General features: G+C 39.0%; 1 protein-coding gene across 1 annotated transcript in view; it reads right to left on the reverse strand.

Annotated features, from left to right (window-relative positions):
• The window catches only part of LOC140228431 (uncharacterized), a 33,276-nt gene continuing 9,792 nt past the window's right edge, over positions 1–23,484 (reverse strand). The window contains exons 4-23 of the mRNA XM_072308649.1: positions 22,688–22,770; positions 18,264–18,407; positions 17,276–17,407; positions 16,282–16,413; positions 14,695–14,855; positions 13,563–13,730; positions 12,476–13,171; positions 11,472–11,561; positions 10,666–10,817; positions 9,782–9,991; positions 9,082–9,166; positions 8,222–8,328; positions 7,707–7,822; positions 5,545–5,592; positions 4,817–4,978; positions 3,957–4,080; positions 3,496–3,589; positions 2,335–2,364; positions 1,239–1,343; positions 1–170 (exon numbers count right to left, since the gene is read on the reverse strand). Coding sequence (XP_072164750.1) covers positions 57–170; positions 1,239–1,343; positions 2,335–2,364; positions 3,496–3,589; positions 3,957–4,080; positions 4,817–4,978; positions 5,545–5,592; positions 7,707–7,822; positions 8,222–8,328; positions 9,082–9,166; positions 9,782–9,991; positions 10,666–10,817; positions 11,472–11,561; positions 12,476–13,171; positions 13,563–13,730; positions 14,695–14,855; positions 16,282–16,413; positions 17,276–17,407; positions 18,264–18,407; positions 22,688–22,770 — 2,953 coding nt within the window. The 3' untranslated portion in view covers positions 1–56. The remainder of the gene's footprint in view (positions 171–1,238; positions 1,344–2,334; positions 2,365–3,495; positions 3,590–3,956; positions 4,081–4,816; positions 4,979–5,544; positions 5,593–7,706; positions 7,823–8,221; positions 8,329–9,081; positions 9,167–9,781; positions 9,992–10,665; positions 10,818–11,471; positions 11,562–12,475; positions 13,172–13,562; positions 13,731–14,694; positions 14,856–16,281; positions 16,414–17,275; positions 17,408–18,263; positions 18,408–22,687; positions 22,771–23,484) is intronic.

The following is a 23,484-nucleotide window of genomic DNA, read 5'->3' on the forward strand; positions in this document are numbered from 1 at the left end:
TTCCCACACCATCACCAGTCATTATGACGTGCATGGTTGGTAAAAACACTCCACGTCTAGACCACTTCCACGTCGTATCCCTGCTTGTTGAACATCTTCGTGGTGGCGCCCTTCATACGGTAAAACACGCTGGCCTGGCGATCCGAAACGTTGCGCCGGCGCTGCTTCATCTTGAGTTAGACAAAAACAACAACAAAAGACAGATTAGTCATCATTATTACAACAATTCACAGTCAACAAGTGCTCCTTTTTCAAGTAAAATATCAAAATGCTTAATTCAAGCATGTGACTTATGAGCAATTACCACTGGGTACTACTACAGGAAAACTCCATCATAACCGTCCATATAACCGGGATAGTGAGAATTCCCTTGTTCTTGCTGTCATGAAATCTTGTTACACCAGACACCCATACTTGTACATTGCTACATAAATACACATGTGTGGGACTACAGATGGTCATGACACATCAAGCCCCAATTGCAGGTGAGATAGTAGTCTTTATTTAGCATGTTTCTGTCAAATACAGAATACCTTGAAGAGTCAAAATAGATTTGTAAGCATGTATATTTGTTAAATAACAATGTAGTATCCAACTATTTAGGATTACTATTCAGCATATTACTGTTGTGAGTCTGCTAGTGTACAGGAGTAGATGGGGGGGGGGGGGGGGTGAGAGAGAGAGAGCAGAGAATGATCCACATGTTTCCAAGGACAAGCCTGTCTGTAGGTTCCTACCATCCATACAGGAGTGATGTATCCACTATTAATCACAGCCATGAAATCAAGTGCATAAATTTGTACATAGTATTGTAAAGCAAGATATTTTTTGCGGGATGAAATTTTCGTTTGGCGAATTGTAAGTGGCATTCAGTGCATATAGTGTAGACAATAACTTCTGTGTGCATACAAAGTTTGCAAATCTTGACTCTTGCAAAATTTGTGAAAATTATAATGCATACATGTACAAATGCATGCAAACATTTCTGTATTCTGCAGGCTACAGATGCGAAACTCAACTTTGAGCATGACCTCTCTGCTTACCAAATTTTTTGTAATCATAGCATTAGCTCTCCTGTGAATACTCTGAACAGCCACAAACAAACAAAAAGCTTAGAATTGCATTACCCACGGCTCCTTAGCTGCATCAAAAATACACAGTAACAATCAATGTATCAAGTATTTTGAAGAAAAAAAGTATTAATAGAAGTGACAATACCAACGAAGAACTGAGTATACCTTCTTGCTCATCTTTTTCTTCTTTGTTGTCTCAGCGATGAGATGCGTGTCGTCTGACTCACTGTCTCCCTGACTCAATGTTCTCCCCTTTGCCGACTTCTCCAGCTGAAAGATGAGAGAGTATGTTGCGTTGATTATTTGTTCATTCATATGTACATCCCTCAAAGATTTATACTGAAAGAGCATATGAAGATTTTGCACATTAATTTTATACCTTTGACATGCTTACCCAAAAGTCTCTACGGTAATATGCATATCATCCCTGGAGTGAAAAGACCTCGTATCATTAACACACAAAAATGACTTGATGATAAAAATCTGAGCAATAAGCTTACCACTGTAATAATTTAAACATGATAAATCATCAATCTGTACAGTGCACTCCCGTTATAACAAACACGGTTATAACGAAATTCCGGTTACAACGAAATAAAATTTAGGGCCGCAACATTATCAACTCTATGTATTTTTATTGTTTATTCATTCGGTTATAACGAAATTTCGTTATAACGAAAGAAAACTGCCGGTCCCGAGGACTTTGTTATAACGGGAGTCCACTGTACAACATGTTGCAATGGAATAGTTTTAAAAATGACTAAATCAAGGCAGATGTTATTTCTTACTGTGTGACAGAATAATCACAATCTCCCTTTAGCAGATTTATCAACTCTTTCAATTATAGATTGGGCACATTTCAAGAAGAATTGTAGGCCTATAAATGGGGAGAAATGCTGAATGCAAACTTTATTCACCAGAATTATATAACCACATACTTTTTCCCAGCAAAGGCAAAAAAGGGTTCACAAACAAAGAAAATGATTATCAGCAGTGTATAAAGCAAAGAGAAAGAGAAAGAAAGAGAGGGAAAAGGAGTGTAAGAAGGCTAAAATGAATGAATGAAAAATGTATCCAAACGCCTTAATACAGACTGCATACACACAAACTTTAAATAAATTTGATAAAGTTAATAATGACACACACACACACAAATTGATCATCAGCAAATAAGGGAAAAAGGAAGAGGAACAAACAGATAGATGACCACAGAAAAAAAAAAAAAAAAAACATGTTGCACAGTGCAGTGTTAGTGCTTTACCTCCATATACTGGCCCGTTTCTACTTCACGCTGTTGGCAAGAAAATGGGTTAGAAAAGATCATTGTTACTTCAATTTTTGAGGGAGAAGCTTTCCCTACAAGCAATTTAAAATTTATTATTTTTTTTTTCAAATGAAAGCATTCTATCAAAATGTACAAGATTAAGGCTACAATGAAAATCAATTGATCTGATCAGAGATGACTCTTAAAAGTCAGACACCTGAGAACTGAATCATATGCAAGGACGGTCATTTTGAGGTTCCATTATGATCAGGTTTGCCATAAGGGATGATTTTCCAACTTTCAATAGATCAGATCTTTATCAGTTTCATTGTGCTGCCTGGTCAATGTAATACTTTCTTTGTCACCCAAATGTCAGTTTTATTTACTTGTATAACAATTTGACAAAAGGAGATATCAACCTCTGCAAGTGAAATGACTCATGGATTAGTTTCAGAACAACAGCAAAGAAGACTGATCGTGCATGCAGTTAAGATGCGAAGCAACTCCATGTAGTATGTCAGACTTCACAATCACAGAGCATGGTTAGTGACTTACATCATATCACACTCAACTGTTCAACAAGTTATATAAATGTTAGTCGAAAACACTTGCAGCAGTTACACCACATCGTTTCAATGCATAAGTAAGCAATATTAACAAAGCCATGGCGCTATGGCATACCAAGTCCCCGTTTAATTATCACAGCACTTGCTGAATTAGAACAAGCATCATTTACATTTGGCTGATATGCCTCAAAGCTTAGAATATTGCACCTTACAGCATACAGCAAGAGCAGAAAAATAAGAGAAATAGTTATACTGTATATGCTGTTATTTTCGCGCACACATATTTTTGCAAGATGTTGTTTTCGCGAATCGACGGCGACGCTTACGTTAATGTTCTATTAACAAAGTGCATGGAGACATTTTCACGTGTTGTTAAGTTCACGATCCAACGGTGATTCGCGAAATTCGTGAAAATAACAGCTTATACAGTAGTCACGCACTGATCACTGACTCTTATTTTTTCATAGCGATATCGAAATCACTTACAGCAGTGTGCTCAGACCTTTAAAGACTTGTTATACATATTGTTAGGCAAATTTCAGCAATTCTGTCTTAATTGTCATAGTTCTGTATGCACAAATGTGGATTGTACCTCCTGTGCCCTTGTAATTTCTGAGTGGATTGGTGCCATGTTGGCCAAAAATGTCTGGTAGACTCCCTCCTGCTGCTCTCCTTCCTCTGGTTGCCTAGAGACAAAATGTGATTACCATAGCAACTAATAATTCATCCGGCAGGTGAATAAGTTGGTGCAGAAACATAAAGATACAACAAAAAATCTTCACAATCTTTCATTATGCAGCTTGTATGCTTTTCTGACCGTATTATATGCTTGAACATAATGATAGAAACTAATGGAAGTCTTAAATGTGCCCTGAAAGCACATTACCCGGTACTTGTTATCTTGGTCATATACCTGTAGAATATGCATTATGGAGTTCGGGTTGTTGAAATGTAAACTGCATACATTTGCATACATAATGATCATCTTCTGCTGGTACACAGTACACCCTTGTATGCAACCTTAGAAAAAATAGAGAAGTTACTGTGTCTTACGTGCATCTTTCGACCAGTTTCTGAGTGACGATGGCGTTGATCTTGGCTTTTGTGTAGTCTCCCTCCACGGCAAGCTTGGCCGCTGACTGAGCAGCGTGGGCTCCGATCACACCGACATTAGCATCTGAGGAGAAATGAAAAACAGTTCGTGTGATGTCTTCTGTTATGTGTGATAGAGAAAATGTCCATGCATTGTTCCATTTGCTCTGATCATACACGATTTATACCTCTATATCATGTATTTCACATGCTAGAACTACCAAAGGAACACAATTTCCCTCTGAAAATGTAAGGCTTTAGGCATTAGGCATTTTAAAGGAAACCAAAACCCAAAGAGGAATGTGGACTGAGTGAAGGCAGCAACATTAGCAGAACACATCAGTGAAAGTTTGAGGAAAATTGGACAATCGATGCAAAAGTTATGGATTTTTAAAGTTATGGTGTTGGAACCGGTGGATGAGGAGACTACTAGAGGTTATGGCATCATGCGTGGACAACAATATTAAGAAAATATAAAGAAAATGCCACAAAAATTCACTTTTCTAGCATAATGAAAGAGCACTTGGCTAACCGTTTTCAGAAAGAAAGGGGAATAATTGCTAACCTTATAAACATATGTCAGTATCATGTTGATGGAATGTGTATTTTTCATTCATGACTTTTGCATCGATTGTTCGATTTTCCTCAAACTTTCACTGATATGTTCTACTAATGTTGCTGCTTTCACTCAATCCACATTTCTCTTTGGGTTTTGGTTTCCTTTAAATGTAAATCTTTCATTTCAATATCATGTTGAACAGTATACTCATTGTATTAGTTAGAACACATCTCATTGCCATAACTGCTCCCATCAAACTCACTCTGCTCGGCAAACTTCCTGTCCTTGGTGACGGGCCTGTCCATAGTCAGAATTCTCAGGTAGTCCAGGCCATCACGACCGGTGTAACGGATCTGGACCTGGAACGGCAGACGTTCCAGGCCATCGATCATGGTCTGGTTCACGGATTCGTAGACGGGCTCCTCTGCAGGATGAGGGAGGGGGAGGGACAGAGGGAAGGTAACTGAGAACTCTTTTCACTTATAGCTACCTGTAACACCCAACTTTGATTAAACTAAGTGACAAGGGTACATTATTCTGCTCCTCATGCCCTAGCTTATGTGTAGCATCATATTTTGTGGGGCTTTTCCCTTTCCTTATGAGCCCCTTCAAAATTGCTATCATTTGTTTGTCAACTTCAGAAGTTGAAGCTGGCAATATATTGGGTAGTTTTAGGTCAGTTAGTGGGAAGTGAGGTCCTATCACAGTGTACTATTTAGTAAAGACACATTTACTGGAGTGTATATTAACCACATGGGTAGAACATGACCTCAGCATCTACACTGGGTAGCTCTATGGAGCTAGCTAAATCTCAAGTTTAAAACAAGATGGAAACAAAAAATCAGACACTGCTTACATGAGACTTGAAATGATTAATTGTTTGAATACACAACCAAATTGCAGCCCATTCTGAAGTAAGAAATGTTTGCGAACTTGAACATACACACTTTCATGACTTTGGAACCAACTGCAACGAACAAGCACACTTACCCTCTTCTCTCTGAGTGACCGTGGTACCACCAAAATTATCATACAGCACTGTCGAAAGAGAGAAAAGAACTCAAATCATTTTTCTACTTTTTCTACTAGAAAGCCATCATATCAAAATCAAGCTTCCATCAATCTTTGCATCAGAGGCTTCCACCAAAATTTTCACCTTTGCTGCCCGATTGGTGATGCAGTGGGATCACTGCAACATAGATAGGTGCAATGTGTATCCACAGTCCCTATTCAGAGCAGGATTAGTCTTCCTAATCCAGATCACTTCTTTGACTTTACTTGACCTAAAGTATGTTTCAGAGCCAATTATGTGGACACAGTCCCACCAAAGGGTATGGCCAGTGTCAATGGCATGCTCAGCAACTGCTGATTGGCTGGGATTAGTCCAGTCTAAATGCCCTTTTGTGTTCTATTGATCCATCATTGAGTGACCTGCCACAATCACTGCAAGGAATATGACTCTTGGTTTTATACCTTTGTCTGACTTATCTTTAGCATGGACTAGTTTGCATAGCGCAATAGGGCTTTTGAAGGCAACCTCATTTATTCCCTTGCTGTAGAATGCTTGTGCTGTATACAAAATGCTACTGTCTCTGACAAAGATTCTACTAGGATCAAAACAATGCTCAGGTCCCTTTTGACTCAGAGATGCTTTTGAGGTTACAAATGGCAGTACTAACTTCTAGCTACAGTCCTTTTGTTTGGAGGACTTGTGGTTTACACTACTCTCTGCTCATTTTTTTTAATCCTTGCAGGGTAACCACAGTCTGATAATACTTTTATTATCAGTGTGCTTCAATTCAGACTTTAGGTTGCTTTCATCCAAAGTAACCATGTGAACTTTCTAGTATAGTGACCAAGCCGCAAGGTTTAGTGCTGAGAGGGTGGTCAGAATCAGAGTTTAAGCATAAATATGTGTGTATTTGCTTTCTGTGCAATGACAGTGGACAAAGCTAGCCGGTCAAATATAATGGCTGGTTGAAGCTTAATTTTTCAAATTCATGAAGTTCTTCCATCGAGATGTTTTCATTGCAACTGATGGACGAATTGCCCTACATCGACGTAAAAAAGCACTGAATTAACCTGTTGAGGACAGACTGAGTTTGCTACAACACGCATTTCCCATAGACACCCGCCCGAGTATACTCGGGACTCGTCCTCAACGGGTTAATCAGTGTTTTAGTAGTAGGCATGATGAAATATCATGGGCGTACAATACTCGAGCAGGATTCGAACATACAACCTCCTGATCTCCACACAGGCGTCATCTCCACTAGACCACCGAGCTTCCGCCTGACAGCAAGTGTTGGTTCTAATCCTTATAGCATGCAGCGGGTACTGCGTAATTATTCAAATTGATTTTTTAACATGGCTACTACTAAAACACTGATCAATTCAGTGCTTATGTACGTCGATGTAGGGCAATTTGTCAATCAGTTGCAAAGCTTAATTTTGTTGTGAAATATCTCTAATGAACAGATATAAGTTTTCTGTTATCATACTAGAAATCTGTTTATGTTCCACTGCACATGCATACACATGAATACCTGAACAATGAAATGTAAGTTAAACTAGGTATCCTCTCGCAAGTATTTATACTTCTCTTTAAAAATGGTGTTAATGATTGAGCAGGATTGTTATCTCATTTTCAGGCACAAACACAAAAACAACAAAGAAAAAAACTTGGTAGGTAGCATACTGTATGTATGAATTAATCTATCGATCTATTGACACATAGGCATTGGACTTGATTCATTTAATTCCTTTTTTTTTTGTACTTTATCAATGAAAAATAACATGCACTTAACTTATTAAGTATAAAGGCAGGAAATGCAGATTGGCTTTTGTAAGCTATGTGAAAACAACTTACAGAAGCGAGACTAATCATGCGGAATGTGCACAGAAAAAAATTTCAATTTTTGTGTTTTACTACAGCAAAACATCAATTCCACACTCAGATATAATATGTTATGTCACAAAGATAATATGCAATGGTTCCTTTGGTCTTCATAAGAAAGATGGCTTCCGAGTAACACAAGTTGAAAGCAACTTTTAAGTTAATACTACTCAGAATTTAGTGGCTTACTTCATACTGGACAGACCTTGGATCAATTGCAACCTCTTCTTAGTAGAGGGGCTCAGAGGTCACTCACCTTCCTTTTTCCTCACACCAAACTCAAAGGTCGTTTCTGAGTCCTCGGTAACCAACCCAACCAAATGTGTGGCCTGACTCGAAGGGTTGTCCGCATTGTCACTGTCACGTAGGAACCTGTGGGGGGGGGGGGGGGGGGGAGGGGGGAGAAATAATCATTCAATGGAGTATGGGAGTGATAGTGTCACTTCAAGTTACGACAGTTATCATAAACTACTGGAAACGGGACCCAGGTGTGTGCTTAACCACTTGGGTCAGGTGAGGTTGTTTAGAACCAGTTTCCATGGCGATGAATGGCTCTGACATCAAACTTTGAGACTCTAGGCCTATAGTTTTGCAATTTCACTCTGCTATGCATCATCACATCACCAGTCTTCCTGACAAGTAATGTTTAGACAGAAAAATGATTTTAAACAATCACCACTGTCACATGCATGTTACCAAAAGCAAAATTAAAAACCGATAATTTATAGAGAAAGGGTCACTTGCCCCTGAGTGGTTCTGCGCGATACTTACAGTCCTCTGTGGAGAACCATCTTGGCTGAGACGTTCGTTGCCAAGACGGGGTCACTGAGGATTTCTGCAAACTGTTGGTTGAGGTCGTTTGGATGAACAATGCTCACCTATTCACACACGAACGAGAAAATGAAGAAACTACATGAAGAACACAGACTCGATATCACACCACATATACCAAACACTGCATTAACGCATGACATAGTATTAAAGCAATATTTTATTTGCAGTGTCCCTAGTCTCAGACCATGATTGGTAAAAGGATCACTGGTTTTTCTTTATCAGAAAGAAAGTACTATGGACAATTAGAATTGATAAGTCAGATCTTTATTCCCAAACGAACATTTTTCATTAATCCATTGTGAAACAAAACACACACTCACACAAAAATGTATAGCACTGGGAAGTTCATGAGAAGTTAAGAATGAGCAGATTCTGAAATCTGGAGAAACAAAATCATCCAAGGTACTCCCTCTTTCTACTGATGAAACAGAGAACAGGGGTGTGGGTATTGGGGAGAGGCCATTATCATTTTTTTCTCTCTTTTTCGATAGAGTAGCTTACCCCACCCTTCATAATTGTAAAAGCCTAGATGAAGCAGACAGTAAAACAATAACAATGGTCTGTCCACATTTAGCTGTAACTTATTCAGTTGAATTTTAAGCAATTCCTTATGCATTAAACAGCTAGTGTGTAATTGTGAATACCAACAAATACTTTGTCTTATTCACCTGTGCCCTTGTCTCATTGCGAAGTCATTAAAATTCCACATCAGCACTTTATCACTGTCACTCTTTAACAACTACCTCATCTCAAATGGAAAACAAGCTGTCCTAAAATTCCTACATTCACTAACTCACCTGTCCTCTCGTCTTGTCGGCCACGCTGCCGAGTTCAATCGCCCTGCAGTCCTCCCCTTCCAGTGTGAGTACAGACACGCACACGCTGGGAGGTTTTATGGAAAAGGAAAGAAAGCATAGCACGCAAGCTCTCTTTTTGAAAAATCAAGAACACATACAAACACATCGTAAAGTTTTATGGAAGTGTACAGAAAACAAGTTCATTCCCATTGGAATCAACACATCATGACCACTTCAGAGTAATAAAACAGTTATAAGTCTACAGTAGACTCAACCAAACAATGTGATATTTAGAATCTACCACAGATTTTATGAGTTGAATAGACAGTTAGTAATCACTATTCTCCAAAGTGCATTATTTGTATATAATAGCTGAAGTAGACAGTAGTTACTAAAGTAACTTGAGTTCAGTTGCAATAATTTTGAATGCAGCACTTGTGAGCATTTACATGTACTTATTTACATTAGCACAAATATGCACAAATCATACTACACTAAATTCTAATTCTAATTCTCCTTCACAAATCACATGTACATGATGTGTTTTCCATATATCCAAATTCATTTGTACTATGAGTGGTCTCCAGGGACAGGTCTGGAGACATCAACAAGGTGAAGGCAGCATACATGCTTTTTCACTTACCAGTCTTTGCAAAAAATTTTTCGATTTTTTACATGAAAGACAAAACCATTTTCCTACCCGGCATTCTGGGCAAAGTCGCCGACCTCGTCGTAGAAGGTTGCCGCTGCTTCGTACGCAGCATCCTCGCTCATGTCATGAAGGGAGCCCAGACCGACGTTGGCCATCCCGTCGGTGCACATGATGACCTTTGACCCAGGTTTCTGTGCTGCCATGGAGATGGCAATGAGGAGGGCGGGGCCCAGAGCTGTCTGACCACTCTCTGTCAGGCTGGTAGGGGGAAGAGGGCGGGGGGGGGGGGGGGGCAAATAGAGAATGGCATTTTAGAAGAGACCAACTTGAGGGGTAGAGGAAAAGGATCACAAGTTCAAAAAATACAAAAATGTCAAATATTCTCATTCCTTCACATTTTCAGATGTTTTTTACAAATGATACTGACAAACATTCAGATGTTTTTTTACAAATAATACTGACAGACATTAAAGCCATTTTTCTGTTTGAAGGGCTCTTTCAGGATTTGGTACACTTCATCAAACAAAGAATGGCATTCACTGCCAGTAAAGGACAAATCTGGTAGGGAGAGAAAATAGGATTAGTGACCATAGATGTAGATTTGTCATCAGCCAATACCCTTGGACAGTCATTAAGAAAACTACTGACCACCAATTCTTTTTTCTTTTCTTCATTGATATATCATGCTGGAAGGAAAACATATCTGATGCTCACTCTTCATTCCATTCACTCAACACTATTCTGATTAATTCTACAGGCCACCTGCTGAAATTAATCAGAGTCACTTGCCATCAAATCAAATTGGCAATGTCAGCGGAAACAAAAAGTATCATCTAATGATGAAGTTACTACTGACAAACATTGCTTACGACCAATCTAAGCGACACAAACTCAATGGCTGTCTGAACATTCAGAAATGGCTTTCATCTCACCCGTATATTTTCTCCGTGAGGCAGCGGTGGACCTCGACGATGTGACCCGGGAGAGGGAAATTCTCCCCCAGACTAATCAAGCTATCCTTGTCTGTCAGTCCGGCACCCTCTAGAGGCACTGGGTCAAGACTTCCATCTCCAATGACTGTCACCTAACAAACAACACAAACAACAAACCATTTTATCACCGCCACTACTAAAACACGGATCAATTTGGTGCTTACATATTTACATCGATGTAGGGCAATTTGTCAATAAATTGCAATAGAAAACTCGGCGAAAGAATTTCATTAATTTGAATAACAACAACAAAATGCGCAAGATAAAAATATGATGTTCAAATACAAAACATTCCACTTAATTGTGTGAGCTTGCATTGGCTTTAGTTGTTATCATTATTAATATCATCATCATCAAAATCAAAATCATATCACTAATTATATTCCATGCATATCAATTCCCTAGACTAAGGCAGTTTCCCTGATTGCTTGCATCATAGGCATCTAATTGTTGACTTTGTAGCTATCTGTCATACAAATCCAAACTCAACTAAACTCCATTCAAATTTATCATACTTCTCCTCTATTGCCAGGGGCTACACAGCTCACTATTTTTTGGGATAATATTGAGGTTTTTTGAAAAAAATCAGAAATCCAAAAAATTTTCAGGTGATTTTGATACATAAAAATAGCAAAATGTGTACAGACTTGAGAAAAACAAAATCTGAAATCAGATTTAAATCTACAGAATAACATCGCTGGTTTTTACTACTATCAGATGATTGGTTTGCCCCTATCTGGGCTTACATTGTTGTTGAAAGCCACCAAGCCCACTCTCTTCATACTGGACTCCTCCACTAGCTTGGCCACCTGTTGCTGGATGGCAGTCTGCATCGACTGTTAAAACAAGAGCGATAAAAAGATCACTTCGATTACAGATCTTCAGACAATACTATTTGAACCCAATAAAATGAAATAAAACAAATTAAAATAAGATACATGTAAAATAGTATAGAAGAGAATAAAATAAGATGAAATAAAATCAAAACAACAAAAAGTACCAGGAGGGAAAAAAATATCCCAGGAATTAAATGTGTTCCTTTTGTTCTTATTTTTATGTGTGCAATGGTGATCCCTCAGTCCTTAGAAGAGTCATTTATCACCAAATATGAAAAATAACATTGTGTCATTTGCATGCAAGGTATTACACAGTAAATTCTCATATACAGCCATATTTCTCTCTGATCACTCATACATCAAGAAGTTTGCATCTCTGTCTTGGGAGCCTGTTTCATGAAATAATTGCATTTTATATTAAAAGCTCTGTGACTGCTGCAGTAACAACAAAAAGATTTTGTCCAAAATACTTTAAATTCTTCCAACACATAAGATGAGAAGACTCTTGGCTTTAAAATAGATTACTTCTCGTTTATCAAGCATTATTCTATAGAATATCAGTACCAGAGTGACAAAAAAAAAAAAAAATTTGATGAAGATTATGGTGGTAAAGGACGGATTCAGTCTAGGTTCACCTCCATTTCTGTGCAGTCAAATGTAAAGGAGAATACAAAGCTCTTAGCAGCAGAAGGACGTATGTCTCATATTCAGCTGAAATGTAGCATGCATGATAATTAAATGACATCTTTTCAAACAAACAAATTCAATATGGACGTAAAGTTATTTTCGAGAGTTTTCAGGACAGTAAAGATGGGCTACACCAGTGGCAATACAACCCAATTATTATATTCTAGGAGGTCATATTACTTGTCAGCTGTGTATAGTGTGAAGTTTTTTTGTGGCAATCCACTCACCTGCAAACGTGAGACATAGCAAACATTCTGTCTTGGTGGCGGAGGCTGGGTCGTTGGCTGAGGGGTCACGGCTTGAGGTTGGGTCGGGGGCTGTGCAACAAAGGCTTGGGGCTGGATGGTGGGCTGTGGGGTAAAGACTTGGGGCTGGGTGGTGGGCTGTGGGGTAAAGGCTTGGGGCTGGATGGTGGGCTGTGGGGTAAAGGCTTGGGGCTGGATGGTGGGCTGTGGGGTAAAGGCTTGGGGCTGGATGGTGGGCTGCAGAATGACAGCTTGGGGCTGGATGGTGGGCTGTGGAATGACAGCTTGGGGCTGTCTGACGGGACTTGGCACATACCTCACGTCCACATCCACCACCCGGCCCGAGCCGCTGCCCGGAGCCACACTGTTAGCAACTGACTGCCTGGCTGGCGGCGGTGCGCGGACAGTCATGAAGGGGGCAGAGGGTGTGACCTGAACCCCTGGTGGGACGCCCTGGGGTGGTGGTGGTACCATCTGGGACTGGGTCCTAGAGAGGCTGAACTGGGCCAGGGCCTGGGCCTGCTCCTCAATGGCCCCCTGGTAGGTGGCCACCATCTGGGCGTGGTATGCCTCCTGTTGGGCCTGGCGGGAACGCTGCTCAGCTGCGTCCAGCTCGTCTTGGTAAGCTTGCATAGCTGCACGCTCGTCATTTGGGAGCCTCTTAACATCCCCAGACACCTAGACAGAACACCATCACAGTTTTGGATGAGAGTACATTATTAGCAGGTGAGTTCAATCATGAATGTTATTAAAACTAGACACACATATTCAAACCTTGCTACTTTATTGAAATGTACGTGAAAAACTCCTCTCCTGTTTTTCTGACAAAATTACCAAAACTTATGAAGGATTGTTATGCCATCAAGGCAGTCATCTCAAAATAAATGCCGTAGAAAAATATTCTCTCTGGAAAGTTTGAAAGTGATTATCTTTCAGCTAAGAAAAGAAAACATTAAGCAACATCATACAACCAAAGATTAAAGATAGCTGGATTTACTGACATCTAAACATTCATAATCTACTCCCTGGCAAAGACCATAGATCAAACAAACACTACCTTGAGGCTTACCTCTGTAGTGACTGCCATGCTTCCCGAGACGTCCACACAGAAGATGACCAGTGTATCAGCCCCGCCCCCTGACCCTTGACCCAAAAGGAATGTGTTGTCCTCTGTGCTTGGAACCTGGATTTTGTCAGACACTGGATTTTCAAACTCACAAAATTCACAGACCCAGAACTGCAAAAAGAAACAAAAGAAAAATGCATCAAAAATTGAACATTATTGTGCATCACTAATGACTAGCTCTTAAACTGTATATCACACATTCAGGCATATGTCCAAAAACAGGCAAAACTGTATGAGTATAGGAGTTATATGCAAAGCATTAAACGTCTTAGAAACATGTCACATCCACCAATTGATACCACTGCAGATATCTATTCAAAGAACAGGACAAGTATTCACAGAAAAGTGCACAAAATTGATGTACAAACATGACACATTTTAACCCTGCGCCATTCGTAACCAATTTTCATGTTCTCTGCTTCGTTTACAATAGCAATACAGGACAGTCCAGGCTCTAATACACAATCATCACACACACACACACACACACACACACACACACAAAATCATGGTATGTCTCAATTCATAAGATGGAGATGAATTGTCACAATGTTAGCGTCATTCTTCACAAAAGACTAATCATTGTACTTTTGTTTGCCATTCATATCTATTTTTCCAACTTTTTTTTAATCAAATGTGACAGTTATTCTTTCACTTCACACACTGTTTCAGGCAAGCCACACTTGACTTATGTAGTCTTCGTTTGTTTGGCACTGTCTACATCTCCAACTGAGCTTTCCATTGTCATAATCTGAAATGGTAAATTTCCACAAATGTCACCATTTTGACTACAGAGTATAGCACTTTCCAATAGTAAGAACATTGTAGACTGAATCCCATTAGAAAAGGGTAAATATTTCTCAGGTGTTTTTTATGTTCCTCAGCCACTGTCTATTTTAGTGACTCATCAAAGAAGTCGGTATAAATTGCTCATCTTTGTTTTCAGTAGAAAATCACGTAGATCCAGCTTAAATGTTTTAAGCCACCATCATTGAACATCATAGACAATGTTTACAGACAGGCAGTCATTGGTTACTACAGATTTGACTCAAACATACAAGCGATCAATATTCACCTTTCCACTGTACAGCTGTGAGACTGAGCTGAGATGTGACATGGCTGCCCCGCAGTTCCCGCACAAGACCGGCGATCCCGTCTCGGAGTTCTCCGACTGCACCAGCTTGTCAAACTTGATGGCGACGATGTTGGTGTCGGCTCGACGAACTTTAGATGACCCTCCTGAAACATACAAGGGAAGATGTTTTGGGTCCACATTGAAAATTGCAAGACAATTTGAGAACCAAATTCACAGTGCTGCTATAACATTTATCCATCTCATCTCAAACATGAAGCACGGTTGTAGAACGTGTTTAAATGCGTAACCTGTAAAAGGTTTCAAAGATATCATCTTAGCATTTGTCAATGTGACACCTAATAGCGTACTGTATACACCATATATTTCACGAGTCTAAACTTTCGCGAATTGGGAGTCCCCGACGATTTCGCGAGTGGTTAAATTTGCGATCATGGAGTCCTGTACTGAATGGAGAAATGTACATACGTACGTCACATCCACAGAGTCAATATTTTCGTGTGTCTTTAACACCCGACTCGCGAAATTTGTGAAAATAAAAACCTCACGAAATATTCGGCGTATACAGTATATGCAGGAGTACTGATAGTGAGTATTTATTAATTAATGCTGATCTCACCACATCCACATCACATGCTATCATCAGACTGAAACTAAAATCTAGATATGAAGACGCAGTAGTGTGGGGCTACCATGAAGTAGGAAGGCAGGCCCAGCTTGAATACAGTCGAAAATCCCCATAACGAGTTGTGTGCAGCTTTATCACTAATCTCTTCGTAAGTACACACACATCCTCAGAATCTTGAATGGAGTCGACCATCCCCGTTGAGTATTTACTGCGATGCACATATTCGCTGTTTGTGGTTTGCCCCAGTGGGCAGTGAATGAAGATTGTTTCACTCAGGACATCCATGTCTCATGTCTCCCAATGCTACTGGGTCTTTAAAACTTCTTAGTTTTGTTTGACTGTGTTCATTTCAAACTTCAAAAAATTCTTGGTATCACCAATACCCAAGTGCCATGCACAAAGCAGTGTTTCAGATGCAATATAGGATAGCTTAGAGGACAAACTTGCCCCGGTTTGGGTTGCACATGCACTAAGATCACGCTCTGTCTCTATCCAGGGGTATGTTTTGTTGAAGATTTCATCGCTTTCCATCATGTGCCCAGCACATTGAAGCCTTGCAGTAGTGAACCATGACCCTATTGACCGCAAATCAGTAAGATTTAGAAACTTTCAACTCTTTTAAGCTGAATTTTAGCCAAGAAAAAAAAAAGGGTAACAACAGAAAAGCAGACAAATAACTATATTGAATCATATGGGAACTGCGGTGCATACAAGACAACCGGAAGTGGCAGTGGAACGGAGGAATCCCACAATGCACCTGTGACTGAGCTCTTTAGCATGCGCAGAAGTTTTCTGTGCAATGGCGGTATCGAGAATTCCCTGTCCTCTTCCCCAAAGCTGACACTGTAACTCAGGAATCCTCACATGTAAGAATGCTGGTTTAAAGAAGGTTAAAGAGGCAAAGAATCTTTAGACTAGTATGGCTCCTCACGGGGACGTACCTGGTCGGATGAGCTCTGTGTATTCTCCCTCACCGAATCCACCGTAAATCGGTTCGCCCATGTCGTCTGCCGCGGTTTCGTTTTTCCTCATCGGCGGGAGAGGCGGCGGAGTATTCCCGACAAACGACCCCACTAAAGGAAAGAAGTGAGACCTAAAAATCAACAACTTCGTAGTCTTTGTAACATTTTCCTCTGAAGTAATTATCAAGAACATGAGCCTTGTTTGTAAACTGCAATACAGGAAGGTTTGAAAACATGTTATGAAACCCTGCTTGAGAAAATATCAAGTTCCACTTATGTCTGTCATGACACGCCTTCCCTGAATTCTCTCAGAATAGACCTGAAATTTTCCTGAAATTTGCTCTCATCTCATTTGGTAGGCTCAAGATCTTGTCTATAAGAGACAGCACACCAAAAATGTCTCAAGACCAAAGCTTATCTCGGCACAGCCCAGATCAAAATCCTGAATACGACCCATATCCCTAAATCTAAATCTCAACCTCAAGCCTAGTTCCAAAGCCCCACAATCAAAGATGTACACACTACTTTTTGCCAGGAGAAAGGAAATGACGGAAAAGGGAAACAGAATGTTTAGAGAATTCCACTGAAATTTCATTTCATACCCAAAAATATCACACTGATTTGATACCAGGAGTAGATGGCTATACAGCTGAATTTTCTACTGCCATGTAGACAGTGACTTTTGAATACAAGTTCAAAAGATATCCTAGCACTGACGAAATTTTCCCTTCAATCAGAATGCCATTGCAAACAAATTAAGTACATTGTATATAATCAAAGCAAATAAGCAGTAAAGTGGTATGCTTGTTTGTTTGTTTTTTCATAATGGGCACTTTTTCTCTTGTCTTCATATAGGGTATGGAAATTCTGATGACAGAAAACATATGATAGAATAGATTAAACGAGGGCATGTGAATATGATGGAAAAACCTATAAAAACCAGTCCCAACGGAGAACAGCTCCGACAACATACCTCCAGCATATTCGTAGGGGTGACTCTCTCGCTTGAGGTGGTCGTACGGCTTGGCGTAGTCCCCGCTCTTTCTCTTTGGAAGCTGAGGCTTGGGTTTGGGCTGGAAGCCCCTGTTGTCATACACTGGGTCATCTACAATTGGGGGGGGGGGGGGGGATCAAGTGTGAATCATATACTACTGTCTTGAGGAAATTCTGATGGACCATTCATCAGACTTGAAGTCTCCACAAAAATATAATGAAATGTAAATTTGTCCGTAAATACCTATATGAGATGTCTGATCTGGAATATTGCAAATAGATTAAATTATTCCTGCTTGTCTGCAATTACTTTATATAAACACTGGTAGCTATCGTTTGTTTGCATATATTTCCTATAATCACCAAAACATGCGGGCATGATGTCTACCTATATTGGGTATACAATTCATGCACTGACGATGGATACTTCATGGAGTCAGATATATATGAGCACGCATGTTATAGGAGGTCATTGAAACAAGTTTGACCCTGCCTCTACACAAATGATACACTGCATTTGTTCACAGTTTAGGTGCGGGGACACAATGGAAGGACTTTTCTCTTTGCCACAAGGCAAACAAAAAAAAATATTTAAAAACAAACACACAAACAACGGCACATGGCAACATTACCAACTGGAATTTTTTTCAAGACGAAAGAAAGCAGATTTTTAAAACAGACAAATGACCAGTACATACAAAATATCACTCCTCAGTTTAACTGAAAGGAAAACAAAATACAATGTAATCAGTATAGCTTACTGTTGACACACATACACACACACACACACACACACACATTAAAAAAAATACAATAAAGCCATTCCTGTTTACAGATTTCAACTAAATGGCATTTTGCAATAGGGGAGACTCTTTACATGCAAAACACAAGCTGTACTGACATACAGACAAATACCACAATATTGACAAGACTCGCAAAATGTTTAACAATGGAAGTAAAATCCTCACCATTTTCTTCCCTCGTTCCATGTTTTCCTTTGTCTCTGATCACATTGTCATAAAGTACTGCAAAAGGCAAAATGGATGACAGATCATATGAATAGTACTGGTATACAATGTACGTGAACTCAGGCATGAAAGCATACATGTACACTTGTATGTCAACAGATCAGTGCGCAAGCACAATGACTCAAACAATCGGATTGCATGAAATAACACAGGAGGTATGCTTGTCTGTTCTACAGGGAGGGCGGCCTTCTATGTCTACTAACCTTCATCTCATTTATTTCCTTGCTAGCCCAGACTAATGTAAATACAATTGCTCAAACATGCAATTGATAAACATGCACTGCCTATCATACATTTTGATATCTTATTCATGAAGTACCAAATGAAATCATTACAATGATAGTCCTTCTGTAGACTTCAAAATTTTGAAGTTTAAAAGAAAAAGGAATAAAATGTGATCCTTTTAACATTACTAATTTTTGTATTCAAAGCAATAAGAAGAAAATCTCTTCACATTATGATTTTAACAAAGGATCCCTGTAAAGAGATATTCCTTAGTAGTCTTTAAATCTTCAAGCATTTCATCTAAAAGTTCTAGAAATCAAAGGAATAAACTAGATATATTTTATGCCAATATTGTCATACATAATTTTCACAACACAATGAAACAACGGACTGCATTTCTCTTTAAAGTTATTTGTTTCAAATAGGGACCTCTTCACTTGATATAACATAGTATAATTTTAAACACATATAAGATTTTTGTAACCATAACTTAAAAAAAAAAAAAATTAGTAAGTGACATGCCATTTCAATAAAGCATATGGGTCTCTGTTTAGTTCATTTCCAAATAAACCAAAATAATATTAAGATATATTTTAAATATCTATACACCTAGTATACTGTATTACTGAGGCTAACTAATTTTACGATACATGAAGATGCCAACCCCACTCACTGAAAGCAATAAACTTGAATATACGTGGATGTTGCATGTTGATTCAATACCGACAGAAATTTAGAATGACTACAATATTAACAACATTAAAAGGTTATATATCTCTCATGATTAGTATATATGGTAACACAAATTATGTATATAATAATGAAATGGAATATATCAAATCAATGAAGGGACAAGGAAACATGGGAGAGAAATACAAGAGGCAGAGAAATGAAAAGATGTCTGTACCAACCAAAATATTCATGAGAATCATCCTCGCTGGCAGAATCATTGGATAACTCTTCAGCTTAAGTAAGAAAAGACACAGCATACAAAAGATGATGAGATGAGATGGACATGAAAATGTTTTTAAAGTAAGAGCACACATACGGTACTGGGATAATGTGTTATTGATGGTACAGTCCAACCTCTCCCATGCGGACATGTCGGGACTGGCAGTAATCCAGATAAAAGGGATTTGGCCGGATATGGGAGACTCAATGTTCAATACACGCAGCTGCCGAAGAACGATCGCCTGTACCATGCCCTGATTTAATGAAAAGTTTTCTGTTCATGTTCTTGTGGTGATGTGGGGATAGTAAATATCAGGGTGCATGTTATTTAGATGAAAGTTAGATGTGAACATATTGTAATTATGTTGGAAATAATATGCAATTCATGTGAGTTTGTGTAGGAATTTTGGTATGAGTTTAAAATCTCCCTTTTCCCCGTAATTATTAGATTTTTTTTTTCAAAGTCACTTCGAGGTCACATCCGAGGGAGACCGGATAGGAGAGGTCGGACTGTACTTAGATTAGATCCCAAGGCTTGTGGTGAATATTTTATCCCATACTGCATCTGCTGTTTCACACCCTTGCATTCACCACTGACTCTCATCTGCCTGAGAGCACTGCAGTGCCCTTTGCATACAATTAGTTATTAGTTTACATGTGAAAACCTCTGCTCAGACCAGACATATGGTTGTCATGGTTACCTTTGTGGCAAAGACTTGCATAAGACTAGCAGGTAGTATGAAAAAGGGTTGATCAGCCTCCGGGGCCCAAGAAGCTTTGCAGCTCATTAAATATTTATCACTTAACTATGATATACCATAGACACCTGTGTGTGTGTGGGGGGGGGGGGGGGATATCAATTTGATTGGGATTCCCCAGACACCTATCAGCAAACTGTATGTAAATCAGATAGTGACTACCCTGCATTAAAATCAACCTTTAGCAATTGGTCCCTTCCCACAACTGCTTACAAGTGTTTAGATGTGATACCATTTAACCTTGGAGGACCAGAAACAGTGTTTCAAAAAAAGGAAAGAAAAAAGTAAATGTTGGAGCACTTTGGAGCACTTGGATTTGTTCATAAACTCACAGGTGTGCCCGCCACATTTCAAAACTTAGCACTTGAGCAGCACTTAATCTTAAGAGCTTAACTAGCCAATAACCAAATTGATACAAACATACAAACACTATTAGATATTAGACGCCAACAAAGCAATCGCTACAATCAAAGAGTGAATATCCTCTTTCACATTCGAGTCCAACCCACGATTTTCAAGTACATTCTGTGGCATAGAGACTCAGACATCAAGTGCCAACCTGAATGCAACCTCATATGAATGTACACTGCAAGCTTTCAGTTCCTAAAACCCTCCAAAACAAAACACTTCACTTGTAAAATATCTAAGCTAGAATATGATTACTATTCATCTTTCTCACGTTCATAAATCTGAATGCAAGCTGGACAACAGTCTCCCCCAAGAAGAGATTGTCTTTCTCGGCAAAAAAAAAAAAAGAAAAAAAAAAAAGAAAGAAAAATAAATGAATACATAAAATAAATAACTAGATATTATAACAAATTGTTCCTGTATGGCTTGTAGAACTCCATTCCTTTTTTTTTCTTTTTCCCTGTAAGAGAATGAATCTTATACTAAGAGCTGGCTCACCACTTGCACCTTGATAGCCCTGAAGATGGTTATAGTTGTCTGTTGTTCCCAGAGCGAGAGAGATGGGAATTACACATAGAGGTTGGAGAAGAGAGTACGGATGGAGTACCCATGGAGAAGAATGATGAAGACAGGTTTGACGGTGAACAGAACATTAAAAAGATGGGAGTCAGAATAATGTTCCACATAATATTAGAATACATGTACACATGCATACATACACTGTTTAATGTATCAATTGAATAAACACTTGGGCACGAAATTCCATGACTCACACACAGCACTAATGCCCTTTTAGTTTTTAAAATGGTATGGTCAGGGGATGCATTCAAAACACCAACAGGAGAATGGGAGGAGGGGATGGTTAAAGGTCATGAGAGGTACTGTACAAGGACACACCCTTCACTTAGGAGTCATATCATCTGCTGGTGTTGTGGAAGGTGCCTTGTGAGTTAATAGGGTAATGCAAAATAGAATACACGGTATCAGCCATCTTGCATACTGTTTGCACAGTATAGCATTGCAGGACATGCAGCTTGAATGGACGCTAAAAAAAAAAGTAATAAATCTGAAATGTCGAGAGGGTATCCTGCATTAAATTTCAGGAAGTATTATTTCATTAGTTTACAATTGCCAGGAAATGGTGTGTAAGATCAACCTGTTGGTTGGTTGCCTTAAATGCAATTTATGTTGTAACTTTTCTTTGCAAAAGGGAAAAAAAAAAGTAGCAACAGTGCTTAAATTGTTTCTTTCCTGTTTTTGATTGTCTCACTGGTGGGTTTTCCTGGACAATCTGTACTCATTCACTGCTCGACATAGTTTGGCCACAGAAAAGTTTGTAAAGTATCCCCTGCCTTGCAAATTTTTCAGGCACACTCACAATTTTGTTTTCCATTGCTTGATCACTGACCACACTTTTGTTCCGCAGAGTACTCTACCACATGAAATGATTTCTGTCTGTGGTCTATTGGGTTATCAAAATTATTTCTGATGGCAAAGGAGCACTCCTATCAGTACCTTTGCAAAAACTTCCATGCTTCCACTTTTTCCAAAAATGATGAGACTTGTTAACACATGCATAGGTATATTTATTTTTCCTTGAATGAATAGATCATACTCAATATCATATGGTTAGAAAATGAATGACTGAAAACAGACATGTAAGAACAGAGAAGAAATCTGCGCACTTGCAAATCGACACAATGCCATGCAGAAGGGCAAGAAGAGATTCTAAATCTTACTCTCACTTTGGGAAACCCAAGAGGGAAAGAATGCCTTCCTGAAGGAAAGTAGAGAAATTCTTGGGATAAAATGCTGCATGTAGATGGTTATTGACACAACAAATGGGACAATAAGGGTGGATGGTCAGAAACTCACATCAATACAGTAATTATTGGTACTGGTAGAGCATTTTGGATAGATGCAAATTCATCAGAAGAATTAGTGATACCAAATATCGATGAAAAAGACTGCAAGGTGACAAAAAACAAACAAACAAACAAACAGACAGACAGATGAAGGTACCTTCCGGTTGAGAAACAGTGCTAGGTCCTGGCGCTGCCACACCAAGTGGTTGGTAGACACCGAGTGGTTGGTAGACACCATACCTGTGCAGGATATGGTCCAGAATGAAGAACTATAACAACAACTTGATGTCGACTTAAGCATGGTGTAGAATTACACTTTGGAAAGCTCTCTAAAGACAACAGAATAACATTGCTTGCTTTAAACGCGGAGGTACATGTCTCCATGCTTTAACACATCACTCTTACACATTCATACCAGTCTTTTCTACCGCCATGTTTATACACTGGGAGTTGTTGGTCATCCTTATTTTCTCCATTGTACAGTATACAACCATTTAAATTCTGTCAAGTGTGCCACATGTATCACTGCTAAAAATGTTGTACATTGTATATCCTTAGTATTGTTGGCCATTTAAGACCATGTTTATCTCACATGAGAACATAACCAAATATTATGCCTATGGGTTAACATATCAACATGTTCCACGATTGAACTACACTGTTACCACATTTACCCAACTGGTGACTGATGTACATGTATGTATGCAATGTGATAGCTGTTAGAGATAATGTTAGAGAACTATACCAGAACTGGACTACAAAACTTTAATCTTCACCATGTAAAATTAAAAACTATCAGGTTCAAATACATCTACACAGAATCTGCAAAACATAACCCAAAATGCCAAAGTGTGTTCTATGGATACATAGGACAATCACATTGATTACTTCAAGTGCAATTTCACACTATGTTCTCGTCCCATTTGAAGAATTAAAAAAAAATAAATAAACCAG

This window comes from Diadema setosum, chromosome 5 (assembly GCF_964275005.1).
Source record: "Diadema setosum chromosome 5, eeDiaSeto1, whole genome shotgun sequence".
NCBI lineage: Eukaryota > Metazoa > Echinodermata > Echinoidea > Diadematoida > Diadematidae > Diadema > Diadema setosum.